Here is a 26465-nt window from a genome sequence, read left to right as displayed (position 1 = left end):
TTTAAAATGCAACATACAGGTATAACCCACTTTAAGTAACTTCAGCATTACAGTAATGAGTGATTACAAAGATGATTGAGGGGGCAAAACGTACTTTTTAGCTGGGCAAATGTTGATTTAGGGTCTTCTGAACACAAGGCCAGAGATAAAACAACAAGAAAGAGGCTCATTGTTCACAATCTGTTACAGAAAGAGCTTTGCCTTACAAAACAGTGATCAAAAGATTCTTTTTATTATTGATGAGGTCTGCTTGTGCATGAGAAGCATGAGTTAATTTACATAGGCTCGTTTTGGATCTTGCTTTCTAGAGACATACCTGTAATGAGAAAACAGCTCTAGTTGTGGTTGATACGAATGTATTTTAGAGATAGATTGTGATGTTACTAGAGGTATATCATTGCTGATTTTTTTTTTTTTTTTGAGACGGAATCTTGCTGTGTCACCCAGGCTGGAGTGCAATGGTGCAGTCTCAGCTCACTGCAACTTCCACCTCCTGGGTTCAAGTGATTCTCGTGCCTCAGCCTCCTAAGTAGCTGAGACTACAGGCACGTGCCACCACTCCCAGCTAATTTTTTGCGTTTTAGTAGAGACGGGGCTGCACCGTGTTACCCAGGCTGCTCTCAAACTCCTGACCTCAGGAGATCCACCCACCTCAGTCTCCCAATTGCTGATTTTTTTTAAAGATGTGTTTAAAAATTCTTGTTTTCTTTATGCAAAACCATAAAACGGTGGCTCTTCACACAGCTGGAATTAAAAGAAAGTATCACCTGACGACTAATGTACATGAATCTTTTGATCACTAATAAATTTTAGAGGAGAATTTGTGCCTTTCCCTGATGGTGGTCAGTGTGATTTTAGTATACTTAGGTGTATGTTTAGGTTATTCAACAAGTGCAGTTCACTTGTCCCAAATTTTACCCTCTGTCACTCTTCTCTGCTGAGACCAAAGAAGTCAGCCAGCAGAGGGAGCATGAGTTAATTAACAGATTTGCTTTTCAAGACTGAATTCTCTGCTTTCCTCTGTGCATAGAACATTCTTCTAATGCACACCTTCACGATTACAAGACAGCTAAGCCACTGTCCGGCTCATTTGTGCTCTGCTAATAAAAACATGAATCCAGGCCGAGCACAGTGGCTCACGCCTGTAATCCCAGCACTTTGGGAGGCTGAGGCAGGTGGATTGCCTGAGGTCAGGAGTTCAAGACCAGCCTGACCAATATGATGAAACCCCGTCTCTACTAAAAATACACAAATTAGCTGGGCATGGTGGCGGGCGCCTGTAGTCCCAGCTACTCAGGAGGCTGAGGCAGTAGAATTGCTTGAACCCAGGACGTGGAGGTTGCAGTGAGCCAAGGTTGTGCCATTACACTCCAGCCTGGGTGACAGAGTGACACTCCGTCTCAAAAAAAAAAAAAAAAAAATTATATATATACATATATATATCTCCATTTGGGAGAAAAATGGTCAAAATATAATTATTTAAACATTTTTTTCTTTTCCATTAAATAAAAAAGAGCAAGGTGTTGATTTTAAAATCAGGAAAGTTCAAGCCATTTCAAAAATACCTTATTCCATTTTCTTACATGAAATTCATGTTTCCATTTTACAAACTCAAATCTTGTTAATTTTCTCCTTTTGACCTTCCAGTAAGGCTAATTATATGGCCTCTGGTGGAAAAGTTAAAATATATCATCAAAAACCCATGATTTTTATACAGTGTTATCTTAAAATTCCTATTTATGTCACCATTTAAACCAAACCTAATATTTAGTCTTTACCAAGAGATTTAACGTTTCATCAATTTCTTTCAGGTCTCCATTCTTTTGCTGACATTAATGCTCGTTTTTGCAAGCTTTGGAGTTCAGCTTTTTGCTGGAAAACTGGCAAAGTGCAATGATCCCAACATTATTAGAAGGGTAAGATGTACCTTTCTGTCTTTTGAAATAAAAATTAAGGGTCAAGTGTGGTGGCATGTGCCTATAATCCCAGCACTTTGGAATGCCGAGGAGGGACGATTACTTGAACCCAAGAGGTCAAGTTTGCAGTGAGCTATGATCACACCACTGAACTCCAGCCTGGGCAACAGAGCAAGAGACCCTGTCCCTAAAAAGAAAAAAAAAAAGGTAGTTTACACTCCCTTGGCAAATATGTGGTACCAGTGGCTGCCAAGCCTACTTTAAGAACTCCCTATACAACTCTAAGAATTCTCCTCCCACAAACTCCTTTTTGCTTAACATATGCGATATGTCTCTTCTGGCTAGAAAGTTTAATAAGATGAAAAGCACACCTCAGAGAATGTCACTCCTCCCTTCTATTCCAGTGTCAATCCACTGCTGACAACTTGAGCGTGGTCACCCAAGATTCTAGCTGTTGTAGCTGTGAGCTTCGGATACTTTCCCTTGAGGTCTTAGCTAACTTGATCCTCCTTTGTTGTCATATAAGACTCATATCAGCAAACAGCGCATGCAAAAATGTCCAAGAGGCAGCATTTGGTTCTCACCCCTTTTTACTGCTTCCCCACTCCAGCTTTCTCCCCATTAGAAAGCCAGTGCTTTTATATTAGCTCTAGCTGCCCAGAGTCTCCCTCTTTATGACAACCGACAAGGACCTCCACAAAGACCCAAACTTGAATACTTGCACCACAGCGTTTCTTTCTCTTTCTTCAGTCATTGGTTATAAGGGGAGGCTCACCATTGTAGCAAGCCCAATATTTCGGTAACTTCACATAATGAAATGTATATATTGTATCTTGGATCAGTTGCAATATATACATTTGCGATATATACGATATATACAGCTCTCCTCCAAATGACCACTCAGGGACTCACATGCCTTCTATCCTCTGTCGCCACCCTTTGCCATGTCTTCAGAGCCTTCTTCAATGAGCTGGAGATAAGAGTGGAGAGCCATCTCCATCTGAATGGGCTGTGGGAGAATCCTCTGCACCCATGTTCCTCTGTGAAGAGCAGGGATACTGCAAGGGAGATTGGAATTTAGTTGTGTATTCCAGAAAAAAAAAAGCGGGGGACACAGTTTAGTTAATAATTAGACAATTTTTGCAATATCATACTGTGTCCCATTCTCTTAGGATTCTTATGTTACAAATAGATTAATAAAGTAATCCAACTACTGCTGATGTGTAAACTAGAAAAGTATTTTATCTTTGATCCCAATAAAATGATGCCTTAGTTCCTAAATGTGTATCTTCAAAAGGCCTACTAGACCTGAACTACATTATATATTTCCAGCAAATATGGGTATCTAATACAGATTTTAAATGATACAAATTGTTCTCTAATTGTTACAAAATACAGGTTATATCTTTGTCCAGCCAAAATACACTATAAATTATATTAATAATGAGAATTTGAAACAAAGGCCAGACTGGGAGAGATTCCAGGAGCTTTGACAAATCTCAGAAGACAGAACAAGGAGCGTGGCCTGACAGTCATGCTGTATCAAATTAGCTGATAAAGGAAGTGACAGAGACCTGACGCAAACATCCACAAGCCTGTGTGTGGAAAGAAGAGTGATTTTCGATCCACACTGAACAGAGGCCAGAAAGATAACACCAACACTTCAGGATGAAGCCTGCTAGGAATCTTGGATGACTCAGTATATTAACAGTGGCCTAAGAGCATGGTGATTTTACATTAGCTAGTCATCCCCAGCCAAAGCTGAAGATTGATGGTGACAGCAGCCAGCAGATGAGCGTAGACACAGATTTCATGAAGCATTTATCCTGTTTCCTAGAGCAGTGAGGTCTGTGCAAGGCTCAGATGGAAAGCCTAAGGAGACTTAGCCGTCACAGAGAGCACCAGCACCAAGCAGAAAGATTGAAAAGAAATTGGCATGGTGAGACGGGGCTTGAGTCCTTGTATCTTCTCAAATCCAAACATAAGAGGCCAAGGCCAAGAACGCCATATGAGCGAAGGTGACATCAGTTCTATCGGAGGACTTCAACCCATCTTACTAAAAGAAGAGATAAATCCAAAGAAAAGGGGAGAGTAGATACGCCGACATTTAGATCACACACAGTTCCTGTTAAAGACAGCGAAGCTTGAGTTGCTGCGCCCATAGTTTCCAGTTGGGAAAACATGTTTTTTTGTAGGAGGCTGAGCACTTCCTCCCTCTGCTCCTTTGTTTGTTTTCTTAAAACTCAACAGATGGCATGAGATCAATATAGTCACAGATATGGAGCCTAGGACTTAGTCACCAAAGCCCTGTAAACAAACGCTGAGGATACCTTTTGACAAATAGTCATGAAATATCAGTTGTGTCCAAGGCACTGTGATAGGTGAAATGAAATGTGGAATGGAAACATTAGGAGGTCCTTGCTTCTGTTTTGCAGCATTTTCTGTCCAATCAGAACATGTGTTTCATGTTCAAGCAACAGTAATATAAAGTCAGCAGTTTTCAAAAGCCTATGAGAAGCAGAAATAACGTGGAATCTATGATGTCAGCATGGGAAATTTTGCTTCCAACTGGGAGTACTGTGCTGGGAGGGCTCCAGGGAGGAGGCAGGATTTGAGATGAGCAGGAAAGGACCTTCCAAGCAGAGCAAGCAGTGAAGAAAGACACAGAGCATGCGAAGAAGAGTCACAGTGTGGAGGCAGGGACAGAACAAGGAGGAAGGAGCATGGGCTTCGAAATCACAGCTTCTGAGATTGGAATCCTACTTTAGGAGAGGTGGTGGCCTGGTCTGGTCACTTAATCCTTCCAAACCTATGTCTGCCTTGAATGCTTCTCACACAATGATATTGTGAAGATTAGATTACCTTGTTTATGCAAAGTACCTAACCCAATCTCAATTGTGAGTGTTAATTTCATTCCCGCCCATGTAGGAAAACACTGAAAAACAAGGCCAGAAATGTAAGTTAGGGAGAGATCCTCAAGCACCTGAAATGCCTGGCTAAGGGGTTTGGAATTTTTTTGATGAGAAGAGAAACCACAAAAGGTTGATAAGAAGAGGAATCAGACACATCCTAGTGCCCACAAAGTACAAAGCACTGTTCCTAGTGCTGTTTTTGTTACCCATATCCTAATGAGGAAAACAGGTGTAGAAAGATTAAATAATTTGTCCAAGGTCACCCACCTAATAAGTGGAGAAGCAGGGAACCTAGTGTCCAGGCACCCTGGGTTTTCACCAAGATACCAGACTGCTTCATGCAATCAAAGATGGACTCAGGTGGGTTCAGGAAGACAGATTGGAAAAGGCGGTGAGGCTGAATAGTCAAGGGACCTTTATATAATACACTACAACACAGCCTTTTCAAATAATGTTCTACGTAAAAAGGTATGGTTATGGAAAGATAATCACAATAAAGTTTTAGCTGAAAAAAGTGGGTGATGGAAGAATGAAAACTTTATGAGCTCAGATATGTATAGGAAGAAAGACTGGCAAGGTATACTCCAAAATGTTCATCGTGTTTGTCTGTGGGCAATTGTAGGTAAGTTTTCTTCCTTTTATTTGTCCAGGCTTTATAAAGATGCGTTATTTGCACTTAAATGTTCTTATTTTAAAGAATTGTGCTGATAATCCAGAAAGAAGTAATGTTGGCATTACTGAACTCATCGTAGTAAGAATGGAGACGTGGGCCAGGAAGGACAGGGAAAGCCGAGGGAACCCTAAGCTTGATGCTGGGCTACTGCCAGGATGCTGGTCCAGGGACAGAAAGGAGGAGGCCAAGAGGAGACATGGTTTAGGGTCAAAGAAGGCTTTAAGCAGATTAAAATGGAATTTCTGTTGAAATATTCAAACAGTGATCAAGAATTTTATCATCTACACCTTGAACCCAGAAAAGAGATTTAAGTTCAAAATATGACCATCATGGCCAAAGAAACAAAAATAACCAAAGGGAGAATAGGAAATGGGTCAAAAATTTCCTATGGATGTTTAATTTTTAAAACCCGTTTAACAGTTTTATTGAGATGTAATCCACATACCACGCAGTACACCCACTTGAAGTGTACAATTCAATGATTTTTTAGCATATTCACGGAGTTGTATACACGACAACCACTTTTAGAACATTTGTATCTCTTTAAAAAGAAACCGTATATCTCTTTTTTTTTAATTAATTTATTATTATACTTTAAGTTGTAGGGTACATGTGCATAACGTGCAGGTTTGTTACATATGTATACTTGTGCCATGTTGGTGTGCTGCACCCATCAACTCGTCATTTACATCAGGTATAACTCCCAATGCAATCCCTCCCCCCTTCCCCCTCCCCCTCCCCATGATAGGCCCCGGTGTGTGATGTTCTCCTTCCTGAGTCCAAGTGATCTCATTGTTCAGTTCCCACCTATGAGTGAGAACATGCGGTGTTTGGTTTTCTGTTCTTGTGATAGTTTGCTAAGAATGATGGTTTCCAGCTGCATCCATGTCCCTACAAAGGACACAAACTCATCCTTTTTTATGGCTGCATAGTATTCCATGGTGTATATGTGCCACATTTTTTTAATCCAATCTGTCACTGATGGACATTTGGGTTGATTCCAAGTCTTTGCTATTGTGAATAGTGCCGCAATAAGCATACGTGTGCATGTGTCTTTATAGCAGCATAATTTATAATCCTTTGGGTATATACCCAGTAATGGGATGGCTGGGTCATATGGTACATCTAGTTCTAGATCCTTGAGGAATCGCCATACCGTTTTCCATAATGGTTGAACTAGTTTATAATCCCACCAACAGTGTAAAAGTGTTCCTATTTCTCCACATCCTCTCCAGCACCTGTTGTTTCCTGACTTTTTAATGATCGCCATTCTAACTGGTGTGAGATGGTATCTCATTGTGGTTTTGATTTGCATTTCTCTGATGGCCAGTGATGATGAGCATTTTTTCATGTGTCTGTTGGCTGTATGAATGTCTTCTTTTGAGAAATGACTGTTCATATCCTTTGCCCACTTTTTGATGGGGTTGTTTGTTTTTTTCTTGTAAATTTGTTTGAGTTCTTTGTAGGTTCTGGATATTAGCCCTTTGTCAAATGAGTAGATTGCAAAAATTTTCTCCCATTCTGTAGGTTGCCTGTTCACTCTGATGGTAGTTTCTTTTGCTGTGCAGAAGCTCTTTAGTTTAATGAGATCCCATTTGTCAATTTTGGCTTTTGCTGCTGTTGCTTTTGGTGTTTTAGACATGAAGTCTTTGCCCATGCCTATGTCCTAAATGGTACTACCTAGGTTTTCCTCTAGGATTTTTATGGTATTAGGTCTAACATTTAAGTCTCTAATCCATCTTGAATTAATTTTCGTATAAGGAGTAAGGAAAGGATCCAGTTTCAGCTTTCTACTTACGTCTAGCCAATTTTCCCAGCACCATTTATTAAATAGGGAATCCTTTCCCCATTTCTTGTTTCTCTCAGGTTTGTCAAAGATCAGATGGCTGTAGATGTGTGGTATTATTTCTGAGGACTCTGTTCTGTTCCATTGGTCTATATCTCTGTTTTGGTACCAGTACCATGCTGTTTTGGTTACTGTAGCCTTGTAGTATAGTTTGAAGTCAGGTAGCGTGATGCCTCCAGCTTTGTTCTTTTGACTTAGGATTGTCTTGGAGATGCGGGCTCTTTTTTGGTTCCATATGAACTTTAAAGCAGTTTTTTCCAATTCTGTGAAGAAACTCATTGGTAGCTTGATGGGGATGGCATTGAATCTATAAATTACCTTGGGCAGTATGGCCATTTTCACGATATTGATTCTTCCTATCCATGAGCATGGTATGTTCCTCCATTTGTTTGTGTCCTCTTTGATTTCACTGAGCAGTGGTTTGTAGTTCTCCTTGAAGAGGTCCTTAACATCCCTTGTAAGTTGGATTCCTAGGTATTTTATTCTCTTTGAAGCAATTGTGAATGGAAGTTCATTCCTGATTTGGCTGTCTGTTTGTCTGTTACTGGTGTATAAGAATGCTTGTGATTTTTGCACATTAATTTTGTATCCTGAGACTTTGCTGAAGTTGCTTATCAGCTTAAGGAGATTTTGGGCTGAGACAATGGGGTTTTCTAAATATACAATCATGTCATCTGCAAACAGGGACAATTTGACTTCTTCTTTTCCTAACTGAATACCCTTGATTTCTTTCTCTTGCCTAATTGCCCTAGCCAGAACTTCCAACACTATGTTGAATAGGAGTGGTGAGAGAGGGCATCCCTGTCTTGTGCCAGTTTTCAAAGGGAATTTTTCCAGTTTTTGCCCATTCAGTATGATATTGGCTCTGGGTTTGTCATAGATAGCTCTTATTATTTTGAGGTACATTCCATCAGTACCGAATTTATTGAGCGTTTTTAGCATGAAGGGCTGTTGAATTTTGTCAAAAGCCTTTTCTGCATCTATTGAGATAATCATGTGGTTCTTGTCTTTGGTTCTGTTTATATGCTGGATTATGTTTATTGATTTGCGAATGTTGAACCAGCCTTCCATCCCAGGGATGAAGCCCACTTGATCATTGTGGATAAGCTTTTTGATGTGTTGCTGAATCCGGTTTGCCAGTACTTTATTGAGGATTTTTGCATCGATGTTCATCAGGGATATTGGTCTAAAATTCTCTTTTTTAGTTGTGTCTCTGCCAGGCTTTGGTATCAGGATGATGTTGGCCTCATAAAATGAGTTAGGGAGGATTCCCTCTTTTTCTATTGATTGGAATAGTTTCAGAAGGAATGGTACCAACTCCTCCTTGTACCTCTGGTAGAATTCAGCTGTGAATCCATCTGGTCCTGGACTTTTTTTGGTTGGTAGGCTATTAATTATTGCCTCAATTTCAGAGCCTGCTATTGGTCTATTCAGGATTCAACTTCTTCCTGGTTTAGTCTTGGAAGAGTGTAAGTGTCCAGGAAATTATCCATTTCTTCTAGATTTTCCAGTTTATTTGCGTAGAGGTGTTTATAGTATTCTCTGATGGTAGTTTGTATTTCTGTGGGGTCGGTGGTGATATCCCCTTTATCATTTTTAATTGCGTCGATTTGATTCTTCTCTCTTTTCTTCTTTATTAGTCTTGCTAGTGGTCTGTCAATTTTGTTGACCTGCGCTCCTTTGCTGGGGGAGATGCGCTCTTATTTTTTGAATTTCCAGCTTTTCTGCCCTGCTTTTTCCCCATCTTTGTGGTTTTATCTGCCTCTGGTCTTTGATGATGGTGATGTACTGATGGGGTTTTGGTGTAGGTGTCCTTCCTGTTTGATAGTTTTCCTTCTAACAGTCAGGACCCTCAGCTGTAGGTCTGTTGGAGATTGCTTGAGGTCCACTCCAGACCCTGTTTGCCTGGGTATCAGCAGCAGAGGCTGCAGAAGATAGAATATTTCTGAACAGCGAGTGTACCTGTCTGATTCTTGCTTTGGAAGCTTCCTCTCAGGGTTGTACTCCACCCTGTGAGGTGTGGGGTGTCAGACTGCCCCTAGTGGGGGATGTCTCCCAGTTAGGCTGCTCAGGGGTCAGGGACCCACTTGAGCAGGGAGTCTGTCCCTTCTCAGATCTCAGCCTCCGTGTTGGGAGATCCACAGCTCTCTTCAAAGCTGTCAGACAGAGTCGTTTGCATCTGCAGAGTTTTCTGCTGCGTTTGTTATTGTTTACTGTGCCCTGTCCCCAGAGGTGGAGTCTACAGAGACAGGCAGGTTTCCTTGAGCTGCTGTGAGCTCCACCCAGTTCGAGCTTCCCAGCGGCTTTGTTTACCTACTTAAGCCTCAGCAATGGCGGGCGCCCCTCCCCCAGCCTCGCTGCTGCCTTGCCGGTAGATCACAGACTGCTGTGCTAGCAATGAGGGAGGCTCCGTGGGTGTGGGACCCTCCCGGCCAGGTGTGGGATATGATCTCCTGGTGTGCCTGTTTGCTTAAAGCGCAGTATTGGGGTGGGAGTTACCCGCTTTTCCAGGTGTTGTGTGTCTCAGTTCCCCTGGCTAGGAAAAGGGATTCCCTTCCCCCTTGCGCTTCCCAGGTGAGGCAATGCCTCGCCCTGCTTCAGCTCTCGCTGGTCGGGCTGCAGCAGCTGACCAGCACCGATCGTCCGGCACTCCCCAGTGAGATGAACCCAGTACCTCAGTTGAAAATGCAGAAATCACCAGTCTTCTGTGTCGCTCGTGCTGGGAGTTGGAGACTGGAGCTGTTCCTATTCGGCCATCTTGCTCCGCCCTTGAAACCGTATATCTCTTAACTGTTACCCCCATCTCTTTATCTAGCCTCCACCTCAAGCCCTAAACAACAGCCAGTATTCTTTTTGTCTCTACAGAGTTTACTGTTCTGGACTTTTATATGAATAAAATTATAACATATGGTCTTTTGTGACTTTTTTTCTCAATTTGCATATTTTCAAGGATCATCCATGTTGTAGCAGGTATCAGGACTTCATCCCTTCCTACGGCTGAATAATACTCACTTGTATGGCTGGACCACCTTTTGTTTATCTATTTGTTCAAAAAGGAACATCTGGATTGTTTCTACCTTTTGGCTATTGTGAAAAACACTTATGTAAACATTTTGTACAAGTTTCTATAGGGACATACATTTTCATTTCTCTTGGGTAGATACCTAGGAGTGTGGAGTTGCTGGCTTATATGGTACCTCTGTGTTAGTGGTTTGAGGACCTGCTAGACTGTTTTCCAAAGTGGCTGCACCATTCTACACCTGCCTCGGTATGTAAGGGTTCCAGTAAGAGGACTGCAATTCCTCCACATCCTGGCCAATGCTTGTTGTTATCTGACTTTTTGGTTATGGCTTTCTCAGTGGGTGTGAGGTGATATCTCATTATGGTTTTGATTTACATTTTCCTGATGGCAGTGGCGTATGATACTGAGTATCTCGTCATGTGCTTTTTGGCCATTTTCATATCTTCCTTGGAGAAATGTCTACTCAGGTCCTTTGCCTGTTTAACTAATATTCTCAGCATCAACTTTTAACTGCCTGTCTCCAAAGTCTTTGTTACTATTTGCTGGGTGGCTGTCCACATCACTGTTGTTAGATAAAGGACTTTTGGTATTCCTATCAAAGAAGATAGAAAGAGTTTCCTATCCTTTATCTTTTCTGAGTTCATTTTCTGACCAGGTTCCCCCTCTCCCCTTGTTTTTCTACTTTAGGAAGACTGCAATGGCATATTCAGAATTAATGTCAGTGTGTCAAAGAACTTAAATTTAAAATTGAGGCCCGGAGAGAAAAAGCCTGGATTTTGGGTTCCCCGTGTTTGGTAAGTATATTAGAAAAAAAATATTCTGGAGAATGCTGTGTTTTTCAATATAAGGCTTTAAATAAGTATAATAAGGCATGTAACTGAAAGTAATTTTGCTAGAGATGTGAAAATGATCTTAAGTCATACAGGGTGAAACGCTAGGTTATACTGGAAGACAGAAATCAGGTAAATAAGACAGCAAGTAGTACACTGAGTTCTACATAGCTTCATGAAACTAGAGAAATATTATCTCAGTATTTTCTAATACTTCAAAAATATGCATCTGGATTCAAATGGCTTTAAAAATTAGCGAGGCTTAACAAAGGATTTTCTGTCAAATTAAAACTGAACTTATCCTGAGTTTCTATCTTTAAAGGAGGATCTGATGTTCTCATAATAGAACCCTAAATCATAAAGCTGTTTCCATTTTAGAACCCATTTACACTGAAGGATTTCCATTATGCAAACACTGGAGAGGAATAATCAGTTACAAAGTCGATTGCTTCTAACTTTCCCTTTAATATTCCTTTTTCTTGAAATTGAGTTTCGGAAGCACTTAGATCAAAGCTAGATATACCTAGTACCTTCTGTCTCATCTGTTTTATTAATGACCATGAGTGGATCTCTCAGTCTGTGTCATTGACGAATTGAGTGTTCTGTCAGCTTTATTTGTCCTTTGAAATTGTTATGTTTTTTAAATTTTCTTTTAGAAAATTTCTTAGAAAAACAACTGAGCCACAGCAACTCTGCTTTTGTCACAATTGATGTTCTTTTCTAAATGTCAAAACTCTTTAAAAGGAATAGCATTTCACCCAGCTGTACCCTAGAACTCACTGTTACCTTTCTTTGGCATTTTTCTAATATGAAATTTGCTTTTATATATAATCCAATATAATGCATATTGGGTTTTTATTTTTTAAAATATCCAAGAACTAAGAAAAAGGGTTCATTTAGGGTATGTGGCTTCAGCTTGGAGAGAGGAATGTGAGACATGAGAATATCCTCGCCTCACTGCTAACTAGAAAAGCCATCCAATTTCCACTGAAACAAAAATTAAAAGAGCAAAAAAATTTACTTCCATGAAACAAAAATTAATTATAGCATAGTTATTTATGTTATAATTTATTAATTAATTTTCATTAATTCAAAGATAATATGGAAGTAAATGAAGTCAGGAATAGAGAACACTGGGGCATTTCATTCCTTCACTATAGAGAAAGGTGGAGGATGCCTCCCACCTCTGCCAAGTGAGGTACCCCAGGGGGATCACTTAACATCAGAGACGGGCAAGGCAAGAAGAGAGACTCTTGTAGGCCAGGCTGCTCATCACCATCTGGAGAGCAGGGTTATCTGGTGTTCCTGGAGAGCCTAGTAGTCACTGCCTAGGACCACATCGTCTGAGTCGTCTTGAGCCCTGCTGCAAAGGGCTTTGTGCTGGGAAAGGGTACCCCCATCCAAGGAGTTCGTAGGTGTGTTTCCAGGAGCCAGACCTGAGAGTGACCCAGAGACTGCACACTCACAGGAGGAAAGGTACAATGAGGCACTCCTGGGCTGGGGAGGGGGTTCAAATTCTTGAACACCTATGGCCAGAATCCAGTTGTATCAGTGGCACAAGACTTTAACTCTATTCCTCCATTCCTTTCAATGACATCCCACCTCAGCCATGTGAGAATCTCGTGGTGGCCTGAAGAGGAGGAGTGGAAGTGAAGAAAGTGGCCAACTTTTCTTCCTTTCCTTAAACCAGGGTCCTTGAGCTGCTAAGGATGGGATTGTTATATGAGTTATAAGATCAGTTGGATATAAAACTGAATGACTGAAAATAACCAAAAAGCTCTGGGACCTCTGCAAGAATTCAGAAAGGGAGCTGGAACACACTTGAAGCTAACATTTGGAGAAAAGTAAACCTGCCAGTTGTACCCTATAGCACTCAACCTATTCCATAAAACCAGCTCCATGGGATTTTTAAAATCGAAGTTAATTTAAATGCAATATTTTATGGAAGGTATTATTAGGGGTTTCAAAGGCAATGCCATTCTAGAAGCATAAGCAAATAGGCATTCCTTGAACATCATCACAATTGCTCTTGTCCTTTTCTCCAGGATCATGTGACTTGGATTGTAGTGAAATAGACACCTTTGATCTAATAAATGTCATCTGTAACCATGACAACTTTTTACACTTTCCTTCTTTAGTAAGCTAATCAAGAGTTAGAAGCTGAAATTTTGTGATTTTATATTGGCTAAATTATGATTAAGGAAATAACATATCTAGGAATACCCCTAGAGGAATGCTTTGGTAATTATAATTAGGACATAAATATGCACTAATTCAGAGACAGTCTAGTTTCAATACTCTCTCTTCAGATTAATAAATGTACTTTCTTCTGAATTACTCAGACTTGATGAGCCACCTCAGTAAAAAGGATTAAACATATCATAGATTATAAATATGGTGTGACTTATTTTAAGAAGAGGTCTGGAATATAGGAAAATGGCATGCATGAGAGAAAAATCAAAGTATTCAGGCTTATAATAAATGTATTTATTGAGTGCTTGCTATTCACTAGGTAGTATGCTTGTCTCTGTGATATGACCCTGAATAAGCTATGGCCCCTAGCCCTTAGGAGCTTAAAGTCTAGTGGCAAACAAAATAAAATTACAAATAATTTTATATAATATGTTAAGGGCTTTAATGCTGCACAGATAAACCCCTCAGCTTACCTCTGGCTCACCCGAAACTCATCTCCATGTAATTTTAAGCTATACTGTGATACATTCTAGGCAGAAGGTGATCAGGTTTTATAGGGTCTAAGGCCAAAACAATTTGGGGTACCAGGGTCTTGGAAGGGCCTGTACAAAAGAGGGGTCCTACCACTTAGGTTTCTTTGGCTTCATGGTATTCCTGCCTCTGATTCCTACAAAAAGGCTAAGGGTACAATGGACACACAGGAGAAGCACCTAACCCCAACTATACACGGCCAAAGAGAAGGACCAGACGAGAAGACACACTAGGTTACCTTTTGAAGGACAACCAATAGGAACTAGCCAGGTGAAGGGGGCAGGCTCAGAAGCAGATGAAGAGGAAAGTCTAGGCATAGGTTTGGTATTACAAGTTAAGGCAACTCTATGGCCAAAGCTGAAGGCAAAAAGGGTTGGGGTGCTATAGGAAGCTCAACGTTCCTGATTTCTTTTAGGAGAGATGGTTGTGTAAGATACAGCATGCTGGTTTTGGACAAAGTCGTTTTCTGCATTTCCACATCCAAGGGCAGAGGCTCAGTCATGTCTTCAGGGTGCCCCCATGTTCCTCAAGGGAAGAGCAGCTCTCCCTACCATGATCTTGGGGGGCTTCGAGCACCTCCTCTGGGAGGTTAAAAAGCTGACAAAATTATGTGTTCAGAACTAATGTCTTAGTTTTCTGAATTGGACAGGCAAGATTACAGTATTTCACAAATTAACTAGAAAAGAATGACAACCTTTTCAATTCAAGGAAGGGTAGCAGGTAAAAATGGCAATAATGGATGACATTTGGGATTTATTGAAGGACTCCGTAGTTATAGGTAAAGTTTCAAACTTTGCAATTTTGCTAACACGAGCAAAGCATAAGAAAACACCTTACATGATTAAAACTGAAAAAGACTTATTTTTAAAAATGTGATAAATTCTTCCAACTGTTGAAGTCTTTGATGCTACATTTTGTTTTTCTTGGTTTAGTTAGAGTATTTTTCACATATTCTAACTTCTAGAAGATATGGAACATAAAAGTAGTTTAAGTTGTTGCAAATTCAGCTGAGAAAGCACTTCTACAAAAAGAAAATGAGCAGGTACGGAAGTCCAACATCAGCTCTGAGAACTGGTTCACTTGGTTTTAAAAAATCCTTATTCAAGAAAACTGTGGCGTCTGTAGAATCCTTATAACTTCTGTCTACTGTAAAATATATGAAATTTAGTGGAAACATCCCAAAGGAAAGATTGTTGGAAGCATCCAAAAGAATATATTTGTACTTTCATACATAAAAAATACAAATCAGAATTCCAAAATACGAATTTCTGAGTGGGGCTTTTGTACTATATTAAAGACCATCTCCACTAATCAGCCCTAGGCCCTTAAGAGCAAATCAGTTTCAGTTTAATGTTTTCTTCTTATATCCTCATCTATTTAATATTCAAAAAACTTATGAAGGCACATCTTGTGATTGTCTCTATAGTTTAAAAAACACGAAAGATGGTAGAAAAGTGCAGAACCAGATTTTCCCCAGAGCGTTGCCTGTCATGAGGGTTAAATTTTGAGAAATGAGCTAGCAGGGGGAAAAAATGATCAAAATATAATTTAAATAGGCTCCACGGGGCCTACTCTAGTCAATGGTCCAGAGCTCAGTTCTTCATTAAATTCAGGAAATATAGTCCATGATTTTCCAGTGTTTGGTTGTGAATATCTTAATTATTTAAAATTAGTCTCTAATAAGAAGGAAAGAGGGGGCAAAAAAAAAAAAAAAAACACTGAAACCTTCTTCTATTAACAACAAAAATGTTAGCTAAAACCATAACAATTAAAGAAGGTACACTCTAGTAAAAAGGATCACTTTTATAAGTGGGAAGAGAAAAGTATAACCATGTTAAAAGAAGAAGAAATGAGACATCCCTGGCCTCCGAAGAAGTGGGAGCTTAACAGTGGGTACACATCAACATAAAGATGGAAATGCCGGACCGTGGGGACTTCAAACGGGAGGAGGAAGGAAGGAGGACATAGGTTGGAAAAATTACTTGTTGGATTCTGTGCACACTATCTGAGTAACGGGTTCATTAGAAGCCCAAACCCCAGCATTATGCAATACACCCATGTAACAAGCCTGCATGCGTACCCCCTGAATCTGTAAGAAAAAAGAAAATGAATAATAAGCCAATGAGTTCAGGAATCAGGAATCAGCGGTGGAGGTAGAAAGCATACCACACGTAAAGGGGACCAGACTAAGAGTCCACTGAGAAGACTCAGAGTTAATAAGAAAAACAATCCAACTGGAAGACAGTAATTTGGAAAAATACAGACTACAAGCAAACACCTCTTGCTGTCTCAGTGACCTCTAAATGCATCACTACTTTATGGCCCTGTGTTCACAATGACGACACAAAGTGAAATAAAGTGACTAAATTCTACTCTACGCTTTCTATACTAACGCAGGCAATTGTAATTTATGCCTTTAGAAAGGTTTTCAGTTACAAAACTGTTTCAAAATCCACATCCAAAATCCAGTGCTTCTTTGTGTAAATCGATAAAATCATCTGTCCAGTCCTCAGGGTAATCACGACAAGGTAGAAATGTTGCAGAACCTCTGAAGCTAGAACTGGAGCTGTTTTACATTGAGATCACCCCATCATTTCCTAATGAACACAATAATAACACATCAATGCATTGTTATGATTTAGCAACTGAATGCCATATAGTATAAAAGTGTGTGTGTGTATATGTGTGTGTGTGTGCATATCCCACACATATCCCACACCCATGACTGGAAAGGGCTACAGATATTTGCCTCGGGTGCTTCTTATTGGAATTTCACAGAACATTCCTGTATTGGAATTGCAGGGCAAATCCTCGGAACTTTAATTTCGACAATGTGGGAAACGCTATGCTGGCATTGTTTGAAGTTCTCTCCTTGAAAGGCTGGGTGGAAGTGAGAGATGTTATTATTCATCGTGTGGGGCCGGTAAGCAAGCACATCGAATCCTTTGAACACTTCAAGAGCAGCTTTCATTTGTCTTGATGAATAACCGTATTTTCCTTTTTGCAGATCCATGGAATCTATATTCATGTTTTTGTATTCCTGGGTTGCATGATTGGACTGACCCTTTTTGTTGGAGTAGTTATTGCTAATTTCAATGAAAACAAGGTAAGAATTTTTGGTTTGGATACCACGGGGTTTAGCCTTTTCTAGCCTCTCACTTTGAGCTATTTTTTTCTTTTCACACGCAGCATGAAGCCGCATTAAACTGTAATGTGACTGGTGTAAATAATCTCTGTAACTGTTTTACAAGCAACCTTATTGCTGCTTTTCAGACCATCATTTAAGAGTACAGTTCTCTCGCTAAATTTACCCTTTTGGTAACAGTGTCATTAATTCACCGACAACTGAGAGGCGCATCTCCTATTGTTCAAAGTGAAAAGATGTGCAGCAAGTTATTAAAATACAATAGATGAAAGTGATTCACTAATTACAGGTAATATTACTTTCACTAAATGTAAATTGTATGCTTCTGTGTAACTCAGTAGGTGAACTCAGAATTTTGATGGGGATGAGGGGAATCTGGTAGAAATTTTAAAATCCTAATTCACAGAAAAAAGATTTTGTGGCAGGGCATGGTGGCTCACGCCTGTAATCCCAGCACTTTGGGAGGCCAAGGCAGGTGGATCACTTGAGGTCAGGAGTTCAAGACCAGCCTGGCCAACATGGTGAAACCCTGTCTCTACTAAAAATACAAAAATTAGCCAGGCGTGTTGATGCATGCCTGTAATCCTAGCTACTGGGTTGGCTGAGGCATGAGAATTGCTTGAACCTAAGAGGCGGAGGTTGCAGTGAGCCAAGATCACACCACTGCATCCAGCCTGAGCAACAGAGCGAGACTCAAAAAAGAAAAAACAAAGATTTTCTAATTTCATATGAACTTGACATACTTTGTGAACTCGGGAAGCCTGTTGAGTTTGTAACAGCTCTAATGATTAGAACAAAGACTTACAAATGGGAAAACAACAATGTAGTTTCCTATCAAAGCGTGAGTTTGGGGAAGAACATTCTATTAGCACTCCTTGGAGAGGTACTTGCTCATCTAGGCACTTGTGCTGTGCCCTCTATTGTTTGAGAGGCAGTCTTTGGAATCATAGTAAGAGAAATGCATGCAGTTTTTGAGCACACACTGTGTACTAAGATTTTATGTATTCAGTAAATTCTCACAACTCTCAAATGCACGGTTGCAGGAAAAGCAATGACTAGTCTGGGGCTTAAAAGGTATGATAAACAGGGCCAGAATTCAGAATTGGTGCCTATTACTTACTGCAGGCTCTGTGATTCTTTGAAGGCATGAGTATCATAAAGTCAGCCTTCACTCTGCATTAAGTTGACGCTAGATCTGCCTGTAAAGCACCGTGCTGTTCGGTGTTATTCACGGCTAGGACTGATTCCCATGCGTTCACATCAGAGCTCTTAAGTTTGTGTTGCTACACATGGGACTGTATCTGTCATTCACTGTCCTCAGGCTCAACGTGTGTGGTACCAGTTACCCAGTCAATTGACACCTTTGATGTGTGGCTAATGAGCATGTCCTTTCATTCAGGCTTTCAAAGGGTGAGATTTAAAAATTCCTCTTTTGGGCCCCGACTCTACTTGGACCCTCAGAAACATGGGATGTTAGAGACAGAAAGAACAGTAGTGATCGTGTCACCCAGCCCCTTATTTTACTCCTATCCCATTCATTAATGAGATGCTTTGAGCCCTACAGTGTTTAGTTTAATACCAAGCAGAAAGAGGAAGAAGGGTGTTTTTAGATGCCTTTGAGCCATGTAATGCAGCAGACACTGAGAATTCTGGAACATAAGCAGAAGCTAATCAGTCAATTAACAGGAGAGTTTAGGCACTGCTTGCCCAGAACACCGTTAAGAAGCCCTCTGAGCAGGCACCTGATTTCAGGAAGATTAGAACGTATCACAGCTCACAACTCAGCAACATACATAGAACAACATAAAATGTTCAGGAACTGGAAATAAATGTATAATTAATTGCAACACTTGAGCTTAGAGAAGTGGCTGAGGTAAGCAGAATAACCAGGGAGGTCTCCATCCAGCACTGCATTTATGTTCTGCAGGTAGGAAAGAGCAACTTGGCCTGTTTGGGGATCTGGGGTGTATGTTCTATCAGCTCAAATGGGCACTTAAAGGAGAAATTGACAAGAAATTATATTACCAAGCTTCACAAACTTGATTTGTTAATTGGAGGTATCAACTGCTAAATTATGTGAGGCTTTTAGAAAAGTTTATTTCTCTGCAAGTTTTTTTTTTTAGAAAGCAGCTCATGAGCTGCCATGTAACAGCATTTATATACTATTCAATCATTCAACAGATGTATTTGAGCATCTACTAGGTGCCAGATGCTGCTCTTGACACTGAGGACCTAGCAAACTAACTGAAACACTAAACACAGAAAAGTTATTTGCCCTCATGGAGCACACGTCTTAGTAGTCATACCCAAAGGCACATAGGTAAATTTCCAAATATAGAGACAACAGAGATAGAAAATGAGGGAATCTTTAGGGTACAATTCAGAATCATGCAAAAAATGTCTTCTTTTGAAAATGGAAACCTCTTTAAAAAGTTCCAAGTCTATACTAGTAATATAGATTTTTTCTGATTGCTCTACTATATAAGACAATGTGTGTGATTTATTAACCTAATTCGACAATAATAAACTTTCAGAGGTTTTTATATATTAATGATCAGATGATACCTCCATGCTTATTCTTTCAGATCCTTTCAGAGTTCAACTTTCCAAAATTATTTTTTTGTTTAACAAAGTAATTCCATTAATGTCTATGGTGGCTAGAGAACATGTGTTTGTTTATAATTAGTGAGAAAAGTGGTTTAGCAATGTGATTATCAGAAAAGAACAATTTTAAACACTATTATTGGGAAAAGGTATAGAACTTCCGAATCTCAAAATATACAAAACAAAAATTAACCAAGTTGTAAAAAGAAGCTAGAAAATCCAAAATCATAGTGAAAGATATTAACATATTTCTCAAAAAATCTCATAATTCAGAGAAGAATAAAAGGAAATATGAGATTTGATACAATAAACACAATCAAATGAACACATAAGGAAAACTCTAGTTCGAACAATTTGAGAACGTGCATTATTTTCAAGCACAAAATGTATCTCCCAGAAAGTCATAATTACCAAATAATTGATAATGTAAGAATGTTTTCTGACCATAATGAAAAAAATAAAAACTCTACAATTTGGAAATATTAAGACAATACTCTAAATCATTTATGAGTTAAAGAAGAAATTATAATAGAAAATCACAAAATATTTACAGACAAAACAGTTTATAGTGTCATATACAAAAACTCATGAGGTATAGATAAATCAGTAATTACAAATAAATGTATCACTTTAAGTTGTATATATTAGAGAAGAATCACAAGTTAAATATTAATATGTCAAATATCCAAATCAATAAATTATAATAACAAAGTAAAATCAAATAAAGTAGGGGGGAAGAAAGAACAAAGATTAGGACAGAAACTAATGATACAGAAAGCGAGGAAACTTGTATAGCTTCTGTAATGTTCAAGAATAACAAAAGCTGGGTTTTGTTTTTTTTAATCAAGTCAATAAACCTCTAGGAAGGTTGAGCAAAAATAAAAACAGAAAACAAGAAAGTAAGCTACGATAATTAAAATAGTGTCAGTATTGTTATAGGTATAGAAAATTAGACTTACAGAAAAAGCTAGAAAGACCCAGCAGGGACCCATATATGCAGAAAACAGAAGCAGCTCAACAAATTAGTGCAGAGGGTGGTGAGACCAACAAGGAGTGGTGTTGGGGGTATTGACTGTATTGATGTAAAGAGCTATGCTGAGATCTCTACCTCACTGCATACTCAAAAATGAATTCCAGATGAATTAAAGACTTCGATATGAAAAGCAAAATTTAAACCATTTTTAAACCATGTCAGCATTTATTTTTATTTGAATTTCAGATAAGCAGCAAATAATGTTTTTGCTTTTATTATTATTTTTAATCAACACATAGTTATTGTACATATTTATGGGGTACAGTGTGATATTTCAATTCATGTATTATAGTGTATAATGATCAAATCAGGATAATTAGCATATCCATCACCTCAAACATTTATCCCTGTTTTGTGTTGGGAACATTCAAAATCCTCTCTTCTAGGTATTTAAAAATACACAATTAATTGTTATCAATTAGATTCACCCCTTATATTACCATGGAACACTAAAACTTATTCCTGCAATCTAACTGTATTTTCGTATCTGTTAATCAACATTTGACTATCCCTATTCTAGTTCCCCTCCCCACCCCTAGTAAGCATTTGTTTTTTATCCTGGAGTCATTATGGATTTCATCGCATTAGCCACCAAGTAAAATCTACAAAGGAAAAAAAATTATAAACTCGATTATATTTAAATTAAAATTTTCTGAATGACAAAAGACACTCTAAGCAAAATAAAAATACAAGCCAAGACTAAGAGAAAATATTTACAACTTATATAATTGACAAAAGATTAGTATCCAGCATTTATAAAGAATCTCTACAAACAATTAAAAAGTAAATATCAAAATACAAAAATGAGCAAAGGATATGAATAGGCAATTCACATAGGAAGATACAAGCATCACCATTTACACACATACAAATGTTTCATCTCGTTAATATTAAAACAACATTAGATACATTTCACACCTATCAAAGTGGTCAGATTACAATGTCTAGTAATATCCAGTATTGCAAGAATATTAAGATATGGTAACACTTCTATATTGCTGGTAGGAGATTTGTTTTGGTTATCGCTCTTTGGAAAGCAAGTTGGCAACATCTGGTAAATGTAAAGATGTTTAAATTCCTAGATCCCATCAATTCTTCTCCTAGAGATTTACAATGGAGAAACCCTCATAGATATTTACTGTGAGACAGTACATGGATGCTTATTGCAGAACTGGTTATAGTCCATAAATGTAAAATGAATAAATTATGATATTTGTACAGTGGACAGTGTTTGTGAGCAGTTGAACAAGTTAGATCTAGTAATCTAGTTGTATGGAAAGTATACTGTTGAATGAAAGTATAAAGAAACAGCATAAATAATCACATATTGGACAGCATTTCTATAATATTAAAAAATTCAAAACAAATTCTTATGTATTGATACATACATAAGCATGAAAGTCTGAAAACATAGTAAGGAGGATGCACACCTGAAGAGTAGTGGTTAGCTCTGGGTAAGAAAAGGGAGAGTGGGGTTTTTGTCTAGTTTTTAAAATTACACTTCTGCCGTTATGATAAAATATGATGCACTGCAGTGCAATAAAATATAATTTTATCATATGCATTTTAATCAAGTACTCCATTATATAGAATATGGAATTCCATTTAGGCATCACAGCACTAATTTCTTGAAATGCAAACTCTGTGACTTAGTATCTCTCAGAAACAGTTTTGCAATTGCACATATTAGACATTTTTTAAAGAAAGACAAAATACCCTTAACTAGAAGCCATAGCATTGACAAGCTATAATTTTGCTGCTATGAAATGAAACTAACTACTATGAGTGAGTGTCCTTTTTTGAAAATGTAATTATGTAGAAACTCCTCTTTATATTTTCCCAAACCTGAATATTACATATCTCCAAAGATACAAGTTGAAGGCTGCTGAATTCTCTCTGAAACACCTGGTCATCATTTTGGGAACTCTTCCCAAGACCAACTTTGAGCATTCTGACCATGTTTTCTAACCACCACGGTTGGAAGAACATGGTCAGCACAAGCCCCCACATCAGTCTTGTTTGTCTCCGCACCCCATCTGCCATGTTCTTGGTGCAAGCACATGACAAAAGGCCGTTTCCTGCTTTCCTTTGTCTGTTAAGGGGACGGCTTTGCTGACCGTCGATCAGAGAAGATGGGAAGACCTGAAGAGCCGACTGAAGATCGCACAGCCTCTTCATCTCCCGCCTCGCCCGGGTACCCAAGATGCTCTGATTTTATTCATGTTGGGCACTAGTGTGCATGATTCCCCAGGAGTCTCAGATTTAAATTAAAATAATAATCGTGAGGCCGCTGGGAGGCTGTGCATAAGTTAATACGGAAACAGCCTCCAAACCACAGATCTCTCAATAAGGCTATTAAAAGCAACCACCCAAAAGCTGTGCTTCAGTGCTCTCAGACTAAGCCTTAATGAAAAAATGAATTTTTTAAATAAAATATATTTGCGCTTGCCTTTTAAAAATATGAGTGAAATGTATTAAACTGACAGAAATTGAATGATGCACTTCTCTTTCCAATATAGACGGCGTCATGCACTGTCATTTTAAATATTCAGAGCCAGCCATTGCTGCGAAAACACCTCACAATAGATGGAATTGTTTGGGGAGGAAAATGTAATGGGTTTTAAGATAAGCATTTAAGAAAATAAATGGCAAGAAAGTAAATGTGACCTGTGTCTAACATGCCCTTGCCCAAACCTTTCTTTTCTAGATAATGATGGTTTTAGAGCTAAAATGTATGACATAACCCAGCATCCATTTTTTAAGAGGACAATTGCATTGCTCGTCCTGGCCCAGTCGGTGTTGCTCTCTGTCAAGGTACTTAGTTTCACCCTAAGGCTCCGGGAATGAATTGTGTATTCACTGCTACATCCGAGAGTATCACAAGCTGCTATATGCATTCACAGTTATGTTCTTGGGTATAAAAATTAAGATTCACTGTCATGGCAAAGTGGGCAGAAGAGGGGCAAGCCTGTATGTGTCTGATGGATGTGGGCAATGACTCGTGCGCTGTTTCTGTTGCAGTGGGACGTCGAGGACCCGGTGACCGTACCTTTGGCAACAATGTCAGTTGTTTTCACCTTCATCTTTGTTCTGGAGGTACTGTAATGAGTCAGCTAGCTCTAGGGGAATCTGTGCACAGTTTTAAAGTAAATCAGCATCCCTCTTTGATGCCACTTACTCTCCTCTCTGTGTTCCATTGCCTTTGAAGCTTTGCCCTTAGGATATTTCCTTCTTAAGCGGTTCTGCTTAACTCGAACAAAGACATCACTTTATCCATCAGATTTTTCTAACTACAGAAATGCTGCTGTCGATTGTTGTGTCTGAACATTGGCCTGTCTAGTTATGCGAGTTCTAATATTTAGAGGGAATGGTGCAAGCCACTATAATTCATTGACTCAAATTGCAATAGAGTAGCAAAGCAAGTTGGCCCAGACAAGGTTATTTTAACATGTGATTCATATAATACCACTTTCCAGGACAATCTTCTTGAAATACAAGCAGATTCTCATTTTGCCGTATACTGGTTGATGTTTCCCAAAATCTGTGGACTTCTGCTTAAGGAAGAAAAATGTCCCATTATCAGAACTAGTCATAAAACAGAGGAGAGTGTAAAGAACAGATTTGTAAGCTACTTAGCTTCAAAAATAAAATCATATATCTTGGTAATAAACTTCTGTTTAGTTACTACATTGTTTATAGTTATTCTTTAAATAGATAGCATAACTGAGCATGCTGGCTCACTCCTAGAATCCCAGAACTTTGGGAGGCTGAGGTGGGTGGATCACCTGAGGCCAGGAGTTTGAGACCAGCCTGGCCAATGAGGTAAAACCCCATCTCTACTAAAAATACAAAAATTAGCCAGGAGTGGTTGCACGTGCCTATAACCCCAGCTACTCGGGAGGCTGAGGCAGGAGAATCGCTTGAACCTGGGAGGCAGAATCTGCAGTTAGCCAAGACTGCGCCACTGCACTCCAGCCTGGGTGACAGAGCGAGACTCAGTCTCAAAAAATAATAAAAAATAAATAAATAGACAGACAGACAGACAGAAAGTGTAGGCACATGGCCTAAAAGGAAACCTCAAAAGGCATTAAAGTATTTGTCTCATTTTCAATGAAAAAGATACTGTGTCCACATCAAATAATTTAGAATTTTCTTCATTTGAAAAAAAAAATACATACACATAATGCATCTCAAGTTAATACATTTAAATATGTGCTAAACCCTCCCTCTGTTTATTTTCTTCTTTGCTTTTTCTCCAGGTTACCATGAAGATCATAGCAATGTCACCTGCTGGCTTCTGGCAAAGCAGAAGGAACCGATACGATCTCCTGGTGACGTCACTTGGCGTTGTATGGGTGGTGCTTCACTTTGCCCTCCTGGTAAGCGTAGAAGTCAAATTGATTTCAGCTGATTATTTCAGTTTGGTTCAGTTCTGCTCAGTTCTGTTTCCAGTCTCATTTTACTCCACATCAACCTGCTCTGAGGTGTTAGATGGACCTCCCTAAAGCCCAGCTTTGACTGTGATGGACTCTCAGACATGCTTGTTCTGCATGTACACACCCCCGCACACTTCACACAGGCAAAACCTGCCCCCTCAAAGCCCTAGATGGTGCAAGCTAGAAAGAGGAGGACCTTCAAGATCTTCTGATTTAACCCCTCATTTTACCAAAGGGGAAAACAAGGAAGAAAGAAAGAGGAAGATTGCAACAGAGATTGAGAACTGTCCGAATTCACACAACAAGCTAGTATCGGAAGACTACAATCCTGTTTTCCTGCTTTCTCAGCTGAAATACAGCATTCATTCCACTTCGCTATAGTCAGTATTTCACGATGTAATTCTCAAGTACTTCCACTGTTTCATTTTCTATAAGACATTTAGCCTCCACTTCTCTAAAGCATATGATTCTCCATCTCTACACCTGTGTTCTCACTATTTTACCTAAAGTGCCTTCACCATCCATTCAGTCCGAGATCCCACTCAAAATCTGCAGCTATGGGTGTACTGAGCTGTAATCTAGGGCCATATTGTCCAGTAAAAATAAAATGTGGCCACAGATACCACTAGATAATTTTCTAGAAGCCACAATAAAAAAGCAATTATTTATTAATTATAATTATTTATGTAATTATAATTATTAACAATTTAATGATTACATTTTCTAAACTGCTATATCCAAAATAGTATTATTTTCATGTGTAAGCAATATAAAATTATTGAGGTAAGTTGCATCCTTGTATCTGTGTGTGAAGTCTTTGGCTGAGTAGGTATTTTACATTTACAGCATATCTTCATTTAAATTGCCACATTTCAAGTGCTCAATAACCCATAATGTGGTTCCATGTGGCCGATAGTTACCATGTTGGACAGCACAGCTCTGGAAGATATGGGTCCTACTCTAGGCTCCACCATTTTCCAGCCTTGACTAATTTATTTGCCTTCAATGATCCTTTGTTTCCTGCTCTGAACGGGCAATATAACTTCATAATCCACCTATTTCCTCTGGCATTATGAAGATCAAGTGAGATAATATATTTGAGGCTTTCTTGAACTAGAAAGATTATACAAGTTTGTAGGCATTATTATAATTACCTTCTTTTTGTTAGTCATCCTTGATCTCATCCCAAGGAATATTATTAGTTTTTCCCTGTTTCCTTCTATCCATTCTCCCATCCCCTTCATGTTAGAGACATGCTGGGAAAGACTTATTTACACATCCTAAAGGGCTTGCCTTAATATGAGATGCTGTGCTCATGAACATA

The 26465-nt window shown here is 39.1% G+C and overlaps 1 protein-coding gene across 2 annotated transcripts in view; it reads left to right on the top strand.

Annotated features, from left to right (window-relative positions):
- Nucleotides 1–26465, top strand: part of NALCN (sodium leak channel, non-selective) — a 354786-nt gene that overhangs the window by 302668 nt on the left and 25653 nt on the right. For both annotated transcript variants that reach the window (XM_028837268.2, XM_028837267.2), the window contains 8 exons: nt 1812–1916; nt 11057–11163; nt 16726–16846; nt 16931–17029; nt 22806–22899; nt 23413–23519; nt 23727–23801; nt 24965–25084. In XM_028837268.2, the coding sequence (XP_028693101.1) occupies nt 1812–1916; nt 11057–11163; nt 16726–16846; nt 16931–17029; nt 22806–22899; nt 23413–23519; nt 23727–23801; nt 24965–25084 (828 nt within the window). The remainder of the gene's footprint in view (nt 1–1811; nt 1917–11056; nt 11164–16725; nt 16847–16930; nt 17030–22805; nt 22900–23412; nt 23520–23726; nt 23802–24964; nt 25085–26465) is intronic.

This window comes from Macaca mulatta, chromosome 17 (genome assembly GCF_049350105.2).
Source record: "Macaca mulatta isolate MMU2019108-1 chromosome 17, T2T-MMU8v2.0, whole genome shotgun sequence".
Classification (NCBI taxonomy): Eukaryota; Metazoa; Chordata; class Mammalia; order Primates; family Cercopithecidae; genus Macaca; species Macaca mulatta.
The sequence above is the reverse complement of the archived record's forward strand: the minus strand, read 5'-3'. Positions and strand labels throughout refer to the sequence as shown.